The 16,350-nt window shown below is 31.0% G+C and overlaps 1 protein-coding gene across 1 annotated transcript in view; it reads left to right on the top strand.

The window, feature by feature from the left end:
• The window catches only part of LOC134724908 (TATA-binding protein-associated factor 172-like), a 62,668-nt gene extending 54,101 nt beyond the window's left edge, over positions 1 to 8,567 (top strand). Inside the window, exons 33-40 of the mRNA XM_063588256.1 lie at positions 807 to 937; positions 1,434 to 1,556; positions 1,883 to 2,031; positions 2,968 to 3,123; positions 3,513 to 3,590; positions 5,045 to 5,174; positions 6,161 to 6,252; positions 8,000 to 8,567. Of these exons, the coding sequence (XP_063444326.1) occupies positions 807 to 937; positions 1,434 to 1,556; positions 1,883 to 2,031; positions 2,968 to 3,123; positions 3,513 to 3,590; positions 5,045 to 5,174; positions 6,161 to 6,252; positions 8,000 to 8,267 (1,127 nt within the window). The 3' untranslated portion in view covers positions 8,268 to 8,567. The remainder of the gene's footprint in view (positions 1 to 806; positions 938 to 1,433; positions 1,557 to 1,882; positions 2,032 to 2,967; positions 3,124 to 3,512; positions 3,591 to 5,044; positions 5,175 to 6,160; positions 6,253 to 7,999) is intronic.
• The last annotated feature ends 7,783 nt before the right edge of the window (positions 8,568 to 16,350 follow it).

The raw sequence follows: 16,350 nt of genomic DNA, 5'->3' as shown, positions 1-16,350 counted from the left end.
TTTTTACTAACATTTTCCACTAAAACTACTGGGCCAAGTTCATTATAGATAGAGATAATTGTTAGCAGCAAGAATGTACAGTAAAGTAAGATGTACAAACACATTAACCATCACTAAAACACAAAGTTGTCATGAATCCATCTGCGTCCTTTGTTTAATATTCACATAGACCAAGGTGAGCGACACAGGCTCTTTAGGCCTCTAGTTAAATTTTCCAATATTTTGTATGCAGACCCCGGAATTTAAATGTCCATGAAAATACAAGTTTTCGTCAGCCAATGAAAATTGGTACCTACGAAATTAAAAGAATCCACAGTACTTGATATAGGTTGCACTTTGTAAATGCAGCTGTTTTTCAAACCTTGCCTCTTTTGGGGAGATTTAGAATATTCTTAGAAAATTAATTTTGTTAACATACTGTTTCCCAGTTATGCTCTCTGTGTTCCATCTCACAGAGACATAACTTGGGAATGTTACCCGTAAATATACATGTGCATATTGTTTACATTGAAATCTCTGGTAACCCTTCATTTGAGGTAGGGGTAGTTTAGAAAATAAGTGTTAGTTTGAACTCTGAAAAGTTCAGGGCATATAAATGTTGAAAATATGCCAAACAGCCCTATATTTTGACCTTTGAAAAAAATTGTATTACATATGAACTTTCAATTCTAGGATAGGATTTTTTTCAAAACTTCATAGTAAAAGTGGTACTTAGCCGTAAAAGGAGTTCCTATGGGAAATTGCATTGTCAATATTTACAGAAATGCAATCTATAGAACTCACCTGTGTTAATCATTTTTTAACAGGAGCTTTAGCTATGGAATCTCTACACAGACAAGTTCTACCATTCATCTTAAGAAGATTAAAGGAAGATGTATTACAAGACTTGCCACCTAAAATTATACAGGACTATTACTGTGATCTCAGTCCATTACAGGTAAGTCAATGGTTTGATCAGTTATACTTTTCTATGTTTTGGTATCAACCCAGGATAAATGGGGGGAAGGTGTTCCAACCACATGTTCCCATTTAAATGCAGCTTCTCTCTAAATAAGAGTGGTTCAAAACCCCAGCATACTGGGACCAGCAACTGTTAGCTTCTTTGTGTTCTGCCACACTTAGTGAAATATTTCCTTATTTTTTTGTACATGTACCACATCCTGTTTGAAGTCTGGTTACACTTTTATTTATAAAATGTCATGCAATAAATAGCATTTTTCTTGTCATATGTTTATTCATCAAGGTGTAGCCCACAGCGTCTTATATTTTATATGGTACCAGCTGTGTCCAATTTTTTCCCCTTCATCCAAATTTCTCCTTTCAATTGTTTAAGTTTTGCAGCATTCATTGATTGATGTAATATTCCTATATTTTTATTTTCTAGAGATATTTATCATCTTTAACAATTATAATAAATAAACCTTATTTTTCAGGTTCAATTGTATGAAGATTTTGCCAAGTCAAGGGCAAAGCAAGGTTTGGATGATGCTGTCACTCAGCTAGGAGGAGAGGAAGATTCACAGAAACAGAATCCATCAATTGGTCATGTGTTCCAGGTAAAATACTAATTAGTCATGTTTTTTAAACAAAAATATCAAAATTTACATGCTAAGAGCAAAAATATGTTTGAAAATTATTAGATGTTTTTGGGGGCCCTTGAAAAGGATACATATTCTCAAAGAAATACTATGAAACTTATATACAACACTTATTACCATAAAACTCATATCAATTTCCAATTTGGGTGTTAATGATTTTATCATTTTCCATTTATGCTCCTTTATAAATGGAAAAATTGCAAGCAGGGGTATTTTTTTTCATTCCAATAAGATTTTAAAACATTTATGCTTATATTAAATATTAAAATACTTAATATTTGTAGGCATTGCAGTACCTGAAGAAAGTTTGTAATCACCCGTCTCTGGTACTGACGCCAAACCATCCTAAATATAAAGAGATTACTGTCCAGCTCAAACAACAGAATTCCAATCTACGAGATCTCCAACATACCCCTAAACTAATGGCCCTCAAGTATGTTCATGTATATAAAAGAGTGTGAATATTCTCACTCCTGTGATTTTTCATGTGATTTTTGGTTAAAGAGCTCACCAAAGCTCATATTTTGTCTGTTATTATGTATGTATATGGTGACTCTAAATAAGATATACTTGATAACTTACTTGTTAATTATGAAATATAAACACTGTATTTAATTTGAAATTTGTGGACTGAATTCAAATTGGTGCCACTTAATATGTATGATTTCCAGCTTCAATGAAATATTTGCGGTTATTTTGATTTTGCATATTAACTCTTATCCTGAAAAAGTGAAAATAAAACTGTCACAAAAGTGTTCTTGTTTTTTATAGATTAGACCGTTGGTTTTCATGTTTGAATGGTTTAACACTAGTAATTTTGGGGCCCTTTATAGCTTATTGTTCAAAAAGAGCCAAAGCTCTGTGTTAAAGGCGGTATTTTGATCTATAATGATTAACTTTTATAAATTGATATTTTGATAGAGAGTTGTCTCATTGGCACTCATTCCACATCGTCTTATATAAATTTGTTAACACAGAAGGTGGAAGTAAAAGTAATTGTATTAAATCTGCAATGGAGAACTCCACTAGTCAAACCTCTGTCATTCTGCTTCACCATAACTTATTTCTGTAAAAAAAAACCATTGGATATGTTTTACCTTATGATGTTCCTTTTATGATCTACTTCCTTGATTGGCGAGAACTTACATCTACTGCAGGTTCATTCTTAATTTTTCAGATACCATTTCTGTTGATTTCATGGATACTGGTGAACACAGAGAAAATTTAAATGGTCAACAAGTTACAATTATACTTTTCAAAATGCAAGACAAAAACCATGATACAATTTTAACATTCTTGAACCCTTTACAAATGAGAAGATTATTAAAGTTTTTCCTTTTGGTAAAATATTGCTTTATTTCTATTACAGACAATTATTAAATGATTGTGGTATAGGAGTATCCAGTTTTAGTGGTACCAGTGGTCAGGCAGCTATGAGTGAAGGTCCAGTTGTTGGTCAGCACAGGGTCTTGCTCTTCTGTCAGCTCAAAAGTATGCTGGAAATCGTAGAAAATGATCTGCTCAAGTAAGTAATATATGATATAATTGAGAATGGAAATGGGGAATGTGTCAAAGAGACAACAACCCGACTAAAGAGCAGAAAACAGCTACCAATGGGTCTCCCAATACAGCGAGAAAATCCTGGACCTGGAGATGTGCTTCACAATGATGACTTTTTTATCCTATGAAATATCAAATACCGTAATCAGTTGGATGTGTACTGATTGGTACTTTAGTTTGGAAAAAAAATGATTTATTTATTAGTTTGAATTGACTTTTTTCTTTAAAGTAGCTTTCAGTATCTTGTATTGTAGTTGGGTCCATCTTCATGTATATGCATCTAGCTTATCCTATGAAGATATCTTTGATGCTGAAAAAAATATTTTAAATTCATAAAATTGTTTTTGTTTTCAGAACTCACATGCCAAGTGTTACTTACCTCAGGTTAGATGGAAGTGTACCTGCCAATAACAGACATAATATTGTTAACAGGTATGTTATCATTAACAGTGAATGACCTTGGTATTCATAATTTTGAAACTGTGGATTCATTTATTTTCACAATTTCAGAAAATTTATATTTTTTTAGTTTTACCCCAATTTCAGGGTCCACTGAACATAGAAAATGATAGTGCGAGTGGAGCATCTCTGTTCTATTGACACATTCTTGTTTTTTATGCCCCACCTACAATAGTAGAGGGGCATAATGTTTTCTGGTCTGTGCATCTGTTCATTCGTTCGTCTTTCCATTTGTCCTGCTTAGAGTTAAAGTTTTTGGAGTTAAAGAGTTTTTACCCCAATTTCAGGGTCCAGTGAACATAGAAAATGAAATTGCGAGTGGGGCATCCGTGTACTTTGGACAAAATGCGAGTGGAGCATCTCCGTTCTAAATTGTTTGTATACGTGGTATACAAGCTGGAAGAAAATGTGTACTTCACTGTACATTTTAAAACTTGTGGTTACCTTCAACTTGAAATCCACAATAAGTGGTATCCCGAAAGTAATATTGAATCCACAGTTACTCTTGAGCCAAATATTTAATTAACACATAAAAAGGAATTATGGAGATGATTAATTGAACAATGGGAGTGAATGGTCAGGATTTGTATTCATTTTTCAATAAATGAAATTGAGAATGGAAATAGGAATGTGTCAAAAGGCTAAAACCTGACCACAGCAGAAAATCTATTTTAAATAGAAAAAAGTTCATCATGGCCAGTGTCTATCATTTGATATCCATGAACACTAACTAGTATTTTCAATGACATTTGAATAGCTGATTTTCATCATAAATGGTACCTCTAGCTCTATATGTTTGACTGTGAAACAATTAAAAAACAAAGCCTAAATGGACTTCAAAGAACTTTCCTTAAGTTATGCAATGTAGCAGGGAGTTTTGATTTTGTGAACCTACAATGACAAAAAAAGATATGATTATGTTATAACTGAAAGAAATTTTTTAATTTGAATTTTAATGAAAAAACTTCGCAATTACTTTACCTTTTTGAATGTCATGGTCAATGTTTTCCCCTTCTTATTAAAGGTTCAAGAATGATCCATCTATTGATATTTTATAACATAATCTTGTGGATTCATTTATTTTCATTGGTAACAATTTTCATGGATTTACAAAGTAAAACTTACATGTATTCGTGGATATTTAATTTTGTGTTTTTTCCGAAGTCTCCATACAAGCCTATAGATAAATTGTTGTTCATTTCAATTAATTTTGAGGTTCACCTGTACCAACGAAATCCACGAAGAATAAACAAATAATAATAAATGCACAGTATGTTTTTTTTTATCATATTAAAGGTTCAAGAATGATCCATCTATTGATATTTCTTTACATGATTAATGTTTTTTTCCCTCTTACTAAAGGTTTAACAATGATCCATCTATTGATAATTTATTACATTATCTTTGTATTTTTCTTCTTATTATAGGTTCAACAATGATCCATCTATTGATATTTTATTATTGACTACTCATGTTGGAGGACTTGGATTAAATCTGACTGGCGCTGATACTGTCATCTTTGTGGAACATGATTGGAATCCAATGAAAGATTTACAGGTATTTGATCAATTGATAGATCATTTTCATATTACCAACTTTTGACCCTGAAGTTTATATTTTTTCAACAGGTTACTTAGTCTGTGCTAGGACATCAGACATCCTGCTACCGAGTCAAGAAAGAGCAAGTAAAGAAGTAAAATCAAGCTCTCAAGCAGTGAAATGTTTGTGGAAAACTGACTGCTTTATATTTTCTTTACACAAAAAAATCATCAAAAAATGATAAATTATCCCCTCAAATTACACTGATTATATGATTGATTTTCCTTATTTTGGTAACTTTTACAAGACCACGTACCAGGATGCCCTACCACAGAAAGGTAACCTGTTGAAAAACTACATAATTCCGAGTCAAAAGTCAGTGATATAGTCTATTGCTATTGCTAGGGAACACTTTATCTTGTGGAGTCAGCTGCATCACATTTACTGTTAATGGACAACCTCTTAAAAATAGCAGGATGGAATTCATTTATATCTATAACACTGATTCTTCTGAAGTGCAAGTTCTGATTTTTAGATTTGCTTGACAAAATTTTACTTAACATGCTTTTGCACGCCAAAAAAAACAGTGGAAGAGTTACTGAAATTTCATGAATTTAAAATACAGAATTTCTTTATTTTCAAATACAAATGTTATGAAGATTAAAATATTTTTCGCACTATCAAAAATCTCATCATAGTGTAAGCTTTATTTCCATAGACAGACCAAAATGTTAGACAAATAAGGAGATGTGGTATGATTGCCAATGAGAAAAATAATCACCATTCAAATGATTTGGATGTAGGCAAATATAGGTCACTGTATTTCCTTTAACAATGAGAAAAGTCTATGCATTTTTGTCAGCTATAAAAGCTTTTCAGCATTATACACAAAACATCTATTAGAGTACTCACAGTTATTGAAAAATAGTTCAAAGTCAAACAACAACTGATAAATGAATCATATTCTCTGAGAATAAAGTATCATTTTTTGTCTGTATTCATAGGCCATGGACAGAGCACACAGAATTGGTCAGAAGAAAGTTGTCAATGTATACAGGCTGATTACAAGAGGAACTCTTGAGGAAAAGATTATGGGGTCAGTATTGTAATGCCGTCAACCCCCCTTTTTTTTTAATATGCTGTGTTATTAAGTACAAATAATAATACGGAGAGGTCTGTGAGATGATGTGCTTTGCATATGCATGTATTTGATACGCTGATTACACTAAAATTGATTTAGTTCTATTGTGTTTCAAGTGATGTTATGAGTGGAAATTACTCGCGGTGACTAAGTTTGTTCCCGAAGTGATGGTACCTTTAGTTCTGTTGTTTATTTGAGATATTAACCTTTTTCATGTGTTCCTAAGTTATCCTGTTGGTGTAATAACCTTCATGATGAATACATATGTTAGTTCTTAATGAGTTTAAGCTGGAAAACATCTTTATTTACAATAAATGTCCAGTGTTTACATTTTGAATTGCATTTCGGGAATTTCCCTAATTTGAGAGATGGTTGCTGATTGGTCCGACTTATGTAAGAGAGTCTGTGATTGGCTGATTTTCTTATAAAACTAAAATGATCAACTACCGAAAACAGTTATTGTTATGGTTTGGAATTGAATGTTATGAAACACCAAACTTGAAATCTCTGAGAAAATTAAGGAGACATATTTGGGAGACTTTAGGAGGAAATTAAGGAGATAAATTTGGGAGCTGTGGGAGTAAAGTTAGGAGACATATTTGGGAGACTTAAGGAGGAAAGTACGGAGATAAATGTGGGAGCTATTGGAGTTAAGGAGGAAATTAAGGAGTAAATCTGGGTGACTCAGTTTGGATAGTTTTGACAATATATGTAGAGGTTGAATTATACATTTAGTTTTTTATTTATTAAAGAGATATATGTCTTGGTGATAAAAATAACAAGTATTTTATACAGATAGTTATTTTAAATAGATGTTGGTGAATAATTTAATGCTACATAATTTTATAGGTGTTCTTTTATTGAGACCCTATGTAAGCCTGAATGAGCTATATGCTAATGGTAGTTTTTAAACTTGTCGACTGAATCTACAGAGTAGTTACTCTGGATTGTTATATATGTATGTGCATACATATATTTAATAAGATAGACCAACCATACCAGGAACCCAACCAAACCAGTAACAACCAGAGCCTTCACAGCCATTCTCTCGGCCATTTTAAGATTGTCAAATAAATGATCAAAACTTTTATATGCTTTGTCTTTATTTATGAATAATATTATATAACATTTGTTAGAATTCCTGCATTTCGATTGTTTGAATTTATTCTAACTCTGAGTATAATCATACTTCAAATTTTCATAACTCATGGTCTAGTATTTGCTTTATAAAAGAAATTTACTCATGAATACATGAGAACATTTCATTTAAGGTGGTACCTTGACTAAAATAAATATGGCTCTTTTACTTTTCATAAAATTTGGATTAAGTATTTACTTTGACCCTTTGGCAAAAATACCAAAATTTCACAAAATTTGAACCAACCATTTTATCAGAAAAAAATACACTGGTTATATAGCAATTTGTCAAACAATGTTTTGTAGGGATGTAAATGATACAAGTTGTAGAAAAAATCAACAATTTTTTTAATATTATTTGCAACTCCTTTTAATATATAACAGCTGAAAGAAATATGCAGCAGTAATCAAATTAAATAAATATCAAAGGACCCTTACATTAGCACCATATTCTTGTAAAATGTCAAGCGTCACTTAAAAAGTGTTGCATTACCATAGTGACGACTTCTCACCTAAAAAATATTTTTCACAATAAAGTAATTACGTATTCATTTTTATTTTGTAGTCTCCAAAAGTTCAAAATGACAATTGCTAACACAGTTATCAGCCAAGAAAATGCCAGCTTACAAAGCATGGGAACTGACCAGTTGTTAGACCTGTTTTCATTGGATGAGAAAAACAAAGGAGAAAAGATTGCAGGCTCATCACAGGGAGACAAATGGAATAAGAAGGAAAGCATGCAAACTGTTATTGAAAGTCTAGGAGAGCTATGGGATGAATCACAATATGAAAAGGAATACAGTCTTGACAATTTTATGGAATCTCTGAAATAAAGCATTGTATGTTGGGTTTAAACTTATATCTAAAATTCAAGCCTCAAGAGGTGAGGAATTGAAAAATAGCAAGCTGTCCTGGCTTAAACTACTCGCAACCAGCTGGAATTTATTTTTGGACTTTAATTATGGTTTGTTGATGTAGTGTTTCCTTTGGGATGAAATATTTGTCACTGTAAGCAAAACCAACAATCAATGTGTAATGTTTCCTCTTCTCTGTTTTGAAACTTTTGAATTAAAAAACTTCAACAAAGGTCAACATTGAAGGGTTATTTAATTGCTCAGTTGTACCCAATAGCAACACATTCCTCCTTTTTTTATATTCAATTCCTCAAGCCTTTGTCCTGTCTTTATATTTGTTGACAAAAGATAGAAATTGCAGATATTTTTAACAGCTGGCAACAATAATTTTCAAGTAATTACACATATTGATGAGGAATTCTATAAAGCGATTACTAATAATGCTAAGATAGATTTCTAAATGTTTTACAAATATTTCAAAATAAACTATCAAAATAATGTTAATCCTGTCAAAACCATGTTATGGTAAAAAAAAACTAAATTCCAATATATACAACTAAAGATAGTGACTCATGATATATTTGCTGTTTGTGTATATGTGTAATTTGTGGGTTTTAATTTATAGTTGTTGGTCACAAACTTGCTGCTATTTGATATAAATGAATTTAATTTCAATATGGAAAAAAAACTGGTCTAAAATGGATGTAAAACTAAGAAGCCTTGAATTATGAAAGTAAGGAATAACAAATACTCTCCTAAACTTTCATTGAAAATATCCTTTTGGAACAAAACTTCAAGAAAAAAAAGTTTTTGAGGATTTTAAACTTACATCTTCCAGTCTGAAAGAAAAACAAAGGCTCCTGCTGTCATTCATAGTCTTGTCTACTGGAATGGAAACATTATATATCACTCCAGTAGCTTGATATGAAGAATTTGTGGCAATGAATTATAATCAACCAGGATATAATTCTTTGTATTTAGTAAATAAAAGCATGCAGAATCTTTGTGACTATTCTTAAAAATAAATTGTGAAATTATATTTGTCTCTGTCTGATATTGCTTGAGAATAGAATTTATTTTGGTTTGTCTTGAAATCATGAGAATAAATGTAATATTTACATTGTATTCATATTTATGGTGTATTTTTTATGTTTATGTAAAAATGTATCAATATACACAATATTTGTTGCTAGTTCAATCCATTATTCTTCCTGGTTTTATTTTGTATTTGTCCAAATAATTCCTTTCTTACAAAATATTAAGCTTTTAAAAGACACTTGAAGGAAAACTACATGCCCTTTTCTTCTATCATATACATTTTGTTTATCTCAAGTTATTTATGAAAAACTTCTCTGAAGACAGAAGTCAAAATTCAACTATATTTCTTTATCTTTTTATCAAATGTTTCATAGCAAGGAAAACTGCAAAAAAAGACAGATGTCCAAAAATTCATTCTATGAAAATAAGCAAAGTTTCATACTTCAGAATTTGATAATGAAGAATAGTCATTAAATTGCTTGGATTAGGTTTTATCAGGATTTTTTAAGGAAAAAAATGGGATATTGATTTGGGAATATGCGACAGGTGGGTGGGTTAATGATTATAATCTCTGTAGGATGGTATAAGTATAGTTTAAAATTCAGTTTATTATTTGACATTTTAAAGATAATCACAGATAAGTTTTATAGCATTGTAAAACACATTGTATAAATGATAAATGACAATTTGATGTATTTTTCTTTTCTTAGTTGAATTGTTTAAATAACTTTTGTGGTAGGTTTGTTTTTATTTCTGTATAAACTGATTGTCTGAATGCTAAAAAAAAAAAAATTTGTTGAAGCTAACTTCTTTAAAAACTAAGCTTTTATTGTCTATTTATAATCATATATTAAGATTTTTGATTTTAGTGCACAATTTTAAAGTTGGTCCAAATCATGATCCAAATTATACTGTTTGATTTCAACATAAATTGAATACATATAGAGTTCTTTCAAATGCTGATTCTATAACTGTATTTATTTTCATTATTAATTAGATAATACCACATTGAGATCTACAGGGTCCTTAATTAAACTTTAGTTTGATGTCATCAAAAAATGAATTCTTAAGGTTCTTTGATATGCTGATTCTAACAATGTTCTTAAATTTTGGATATTGGACCATAATGGGTAAATTTTCAATTAGAAATTTTCAGTTCTTTGACCACATTCATTTTGTGTCACAAACCTATGCTGTGTCAAATATTCAATTACAATCCAAATTTAGAGCTGTTTTAAGGTTAAACGTAGTGTCCATACTTGCTCAACTGTTCAGGGTTGAACTGCTGTTACTCTGACAGCCTCTTGTTTTAAGTGTGTCGTGAGATTTTTTGTTATACATATTATTTACATCATAATTTCCCTTTATTAAGTTAATGGTAAGTTGTGTTTCCATTTCATTTAAATAAAATTGAGCAATAGTAAATCCTGTTTTTGAAAGCATATAGTGGGTTTTATTCCTGCATGATATTTTAGATTTTGTAAATTTATTATATTAAAGTAGCATCAACCAAAAGATATTTTATTTTAGTTTTGAGATAAATATACAACACAAAAAAATAAATGAACAAAAATGTGAAATAACTGAATGCTTATACCATGAAGAGGCAGAATTTAAAGTTTATACTACTTGAAAATGAATTGTTATTGTTAAAAAGAAATTGTAATTGTTAAAAAGGATTTATAATTGTTAAAAAGAAATTGTAATTGTTAAAAAGAAATTGTAATTGTTTAAAATGACGAATATAACCATGCATGAATAATTTCCATTAAATTTTACAAACATATTTCACAAAACATTGTACTTATATAATTACTACAGGACTACATACAACTTTATATTTTAGATTTTTTTATGATGGCATAAATTGGTGTTTATAAGTAATAACTCTTAGTTTTTATTTCAACCAATTTAAATTGATTCTTAAGATATTTGAAATATTTATAAAAAGTGGAAAAATTACACATATTTATTTGTCGCATTTCCAGGAGAATCTTGAAAATTAACTTTGAGAATTAATTCAAACACTTCCGCTGTATACATGTACTTCATACTGAGATTTCATTATTAATTGGGTGGACATTTTATTTGTGTTGATGGGCACAAGTGAACTTTAAATTGGGGTTAAACAAAATATATTTAAATATCCTATAGGTTTTTATTCATATATTATCAAAGAAATAAAATGAGGTATCCAAAAAGATTCAATTTTTCCCCTGATGAAAATTGATACTAACGAACTAAAATGTATTGTACATCATATTATAATCATGTTATTGTTTTTGTCTGTTATTGTTACTGTTCATATTGAATTTGGTCTCAAATTTTGTTTAAAAAGCAATAAAGATTAGTGCTGTGGTTTCATCAAATGTTTTTTTTCATTTTTAGTCCAATTTATTTTGTCTTCAAATCACCTAACGTGACGGTACCCAAATTGCACCTATTTTGACAGTTTTTTCACCTACGTTTTTTTATGATCAAGAAAAAAAATGCCCATACTGTGTTTATTTTGTAGCCCTATCCTTCTTTATTGTATAGGTACACCAATTTGATATTTTAATCTATATTGAGTCATAAAAAAATGGGTTTGAATCAACCTCCAAACTATCCATGATTCTGTAATGAGGAGTACCCAGATTGCATCCATGCTTAAATTCACATTGTCAAAAGTTTAATAACCGAGCTTTTGTTTAATTTCTTCAAATATTTTGAACAATTGGATATAAGTCCATGCTTACTCTTCATATTTTAAGAAATGGATACTTCTAATATATTGTATTTACTAATTTTATAACGATGACGTTTTGATGACGTCGCATGGTGACGTTTTCGTACATTTTGCTTTTTAAGTGAACAGTCCATCTGTTTATAACTACTGTGAACGTTTTGTGTATATCTAAATATGTTTACCTATGTTGAAAGACGTGTATAGTATCAAATCATAAAAATACAAATTGTTTAGTCTCTAGGAAATCTTGTAAGAATCCCGTTGCTAATTTTTCTAAATAGGTGCAATTTGGGTACTCGGTGCAATTTGGGTACCCTTACGTTAACTATTCTCATAACTTGGAATATGTTGTTTGTCTTTCCATAAATCTTACCAACTGAAATTATTGGCTTATTTGAATCCAACTTGGCCACAACCAACATTATGGTATGTAACATTTGTCTTTCAGACAGCCTGCAAACATGCCTGACATGGAAATAAATAGAATGTAAGGGTCAAATACCAGTTTATCTCTACAATCATTAAAATCTGCTATGTAGAGAGAAAATCTGACAGGGCAGAAATGTTCAGAATATTAACAATGTATATATAAAAAGTTATGGTATTGCAATTTAAACAACTATCTACTAAAAATGAATAAGATTCAACCATATTGCCTTCAACAAGGAGACCCATGTTGAATAAGTGGTTTAAATACAACATAAAAAGTGTGAAACAATTTAAAAATGATGGAATGAGAAAATCATGCTTTAATTCACATCTAAACAATTTACTTAAAAAAACAAATATGACTGACATAAACCAGTAATAACCGTTGAACTATAGGCTTTTGACTTGGGACAGGCATTTAAAGAATGTGGCAAGATCAAACATGTTTGTGAGCGCTTATCTGGCCTTCCCTGTATCTGTGAATGTTGCAATTGACTTTAATCATAAGATCTGTATGATGCACAAGAACAAGAACAAGATGAAAAGGATATAAACAAAGCACCTAAAAAGAGTACTTCCAGTAATGAAAGCTAGTTCAATGCCAGTTATAACTAACAAATAAATCATGTTTCCCATATTTATTTACATCTCATTGTAGGATATGTTGCCTTATGAAAAATAAAACATTTTTTTTTCAATCCTTCCCTGTTCCCGGAGGTAGACAAAAAGCATTATGTGTAACAAGGATTTGTATAGTTAAAGGCCCTTCTTAAGTTATACCTCTTTTTGACCTTGAGAATTGCAACAAGAGTGTGTTTCATCAAAGTTTTAAAACCATAAAAAGAAAATTTGATAGTAGCAAAAAATTTCAGAATTTTGAGCTCTGCCAATTGTTTTATAAATCAAAATTGTCAGACGACTTTAATAGTTCTTGCCAATAAATGACAATATTTTTCATTTTTGAGAAAAAAAAATTACCCTTTTTTGTGTATTGAACACAAAGACTAATCAATATAGAGAGAAACTAAACAGACTAAATGATCACAATAGAACTTTTAACTTTAGGTGAAGAATTGACGCAGTTGATGGTCCATGCGAACTGCAATTGGGGAAAGACCCAAGGCAAGGATTTTGTTGTGTACTTTTTGTAAACTTACGATTTACTGACTAAGGTCAAATTTTTGCTTAGATGATGTGTCCATTGCAGAAATTTTAACTATTTATTTCGATTGTCCACTAATTCATTTACAACAGAAGCCAGTTGTTGGAAGGAACCCTGCTGTTCAAATGCACTTTTAAATTGAACCGTGTCAGTCGTCAGTTGTTGTCCACAACATTGCATATCTTATTGGTCTGACCATCAATTCCGCCAAGCAATTATTACTAGCCTTGTGGTCTATCATGTCTTTAGACTGGTGAAGTTACTGAGATATTGCTCTCATTTGTTCGTTGAGCATTAGATTTTCTATCTGCTAAAAATTCTTGGTACAATTGTTTAATAGTCATTTCTGAGCTGTCCTCTGTTTAAGCGTCTTCAGCTGTGGGTTTCTCCATATGCCAAAGTGATTCAGTTTCTGCCATTTCAATGTTCTTGTCCTTGTCCTCAATTCATGCCATTTCACTGACATGTGTTTAAATGATTCTCCATTCACAGTTTTTATACGACCGCAAATTTTGAAAAAATTTTCGTCGTATATTGCTATCACGTTGGCGTCGTCGTCGTCGTCGTCGTCGTCGTCGTCGTCGTCGTCGTCGTCGTCGTCGTCGTCGTCGTCGTCCGAATACTTTTAGTTTTCGCACTCTAACTTTAGTAAAAGTGAATAGAAATCTATGAAATTTTAACACAAGGTTTATGACCATAAAAGGAAGGCTGGTATTGATTTTGGGAGTTTTGGTCCCAACATTTTAGGAATTAGGGGCCAAAAAGGGCCCAAATAAGCATTTTCTTGGTTTTCGCACTATAACTTTAGTTTAAGTTAATAGAAATCTATGAAATTTTGACACAAAGTTTATGACCACAAAAGAAAGGTTGGGATTGATTTTGGGAGTTTTGGTTTCAACAGTTTAGGAATTAGGGGCCAAAAAGGGGCCCAAATAAGCATTATTCTTGGTTTTCGCACAATAACTTTAGTTAAAGTAAATAGAAATCAATGAAATTTGAACACAATGTTTATGACCACAAAAGGAAGGTTGGTATTGATTTTGGGAGTTTCGGTCCCAACAGTTTAGGAATTAGGGGCCAATAAGGGACCCAAATAAGCATTTTTCTTGGTTTTCGCACCATAGCGTTAGTATAAGTAAATAGAAATCTATGAAATTTAAACACAAGGTTTATGACTATGAAAGGAAGGTTGGTATTGATTTTGGGAGTTTTGGTCCCAACAGTTAAGGAAAAAGGGGCCCAAAGGGTCAAAATTAAACTGTTTGATTTCATCAAAATTGAATAATTGGGGTTCTTTAATATGCCGAATCTAAATGTGTAAGTAGATTCTTAATTTTTGGTCCCGTTTTCAAATTGGTCTATATTAAGGTCCAAAGGGTCCAAAATTAAACTTAGTTTGATTTTAACAAAAATTGAAACCTTGGGGTTCTTTGATATGCTGAATCTAAAAATGTACTTAGATTTTTGATTATTGGCCCAGTTTTCAAGTTGGCCCAAATCGAGGTCCAAAATTAAACATTGTTTGATTTCATCAAAAATTGAATAATTGGGGTTCTTTGATATGCCAAATCTAACTGTGTATGTAGATTCTTAATTTTTGGTCCAGTTTTGAAATTGGTCTAAATTAAAGTGCAAAGGGTCCAAAATTAAACTAAGTTTGATTTTAACAAAAATTAAATTCTTGGGCCTCTTTGATATGCTGAATCTAAACATGTACTTAGATTTTTGATTATGGGCCCAGTTTTCAAGTTGGTCCAAATCAGGATCTAAAATTATTATATTAAGTATTGTGCAATAGCAAGTCTTTTCAATTGCACAGTATTGTGCAATGGCAAGAAATATCTAATTTCACAATATTGTGAAATAGCAATTTTTTTTTTAATTAAGAGTTATCTTTCTTTGTCCAGTATAGTAAGCAAGAAATATCTGCAAGAATTTATTTTAATTGGAGTTATCTTTCTTTGTCCAGAATCAACTTAAATCTTTGTTATATACAATATACAATGTATATTCACTTTTTACTACCAACTGATAAATTTAAATAATCTTTACCATTCAGTGATAACAAGCAGTTTTTTTACATCTTAATATTTTATGATGTATTTAAATGAGTAGTAATTGTTGCAAACTCCATTAGAATATTTTAATTGAAATTAGTTTTGGAATAAGGGAAAGGGGGATTTGATTCAAAAATTGGGTTCAATTTTTCTCATTTGAAATTTCATAAATAAAAAGAAAATTTCTTCAAACATTTTTTTGAGAGGATTAATATTCAACAGCATAGTGAATTGCTCTAAGAGAAAACACAAACAAATTTTAAGTTCATTTGAATACATTCATTCTGTGTCAGAAACCTATGCTGTGTCAACTATTTAATCACAATCCAAATTTAGAGCGGAATCCAGCTTGAATGTTGTGTCCATACTTGCCCCAACCGTTCAGGGTTCAACCTCTGCGGTCGTATAAAGCTACGCCCTGCGGAGCATCTGGTTTTGAGAGGATTTATATTCAACAGCATAGTGAATTGCTCAAAGGCAAAAAAAAATATTTTAACTTCATTAGACCACATTCATTCTGTGTCAGAAACCTATGATGTGTCAAATATTTAATCACCATCCAAATTTAGAGCTGAATCCAGCTTGAATGTTGTGTCCATACTTGCCTCAACCTCTGCGGTCGTATAAAGCTGCGCCCTGCGGAGCATC

This window comes from Mytilus trossulus, chromosome 7 (genome assembly GCF_036588685.1).
Source record: "Mytilus trossulus isolate FHL-02 chromosome 7, PNRI_Mtr1.1.1.hap1, whole genome shotgun sequence".
NCBI lineage: Eukaryota > Metazoa > Mollusca > Bivalvia > Mytilida > Mytilidae > Mytilus > Mytilus trossulus.
This window is presented reverse-complemented; position numbering and strand designations above follow the sequence as displayed.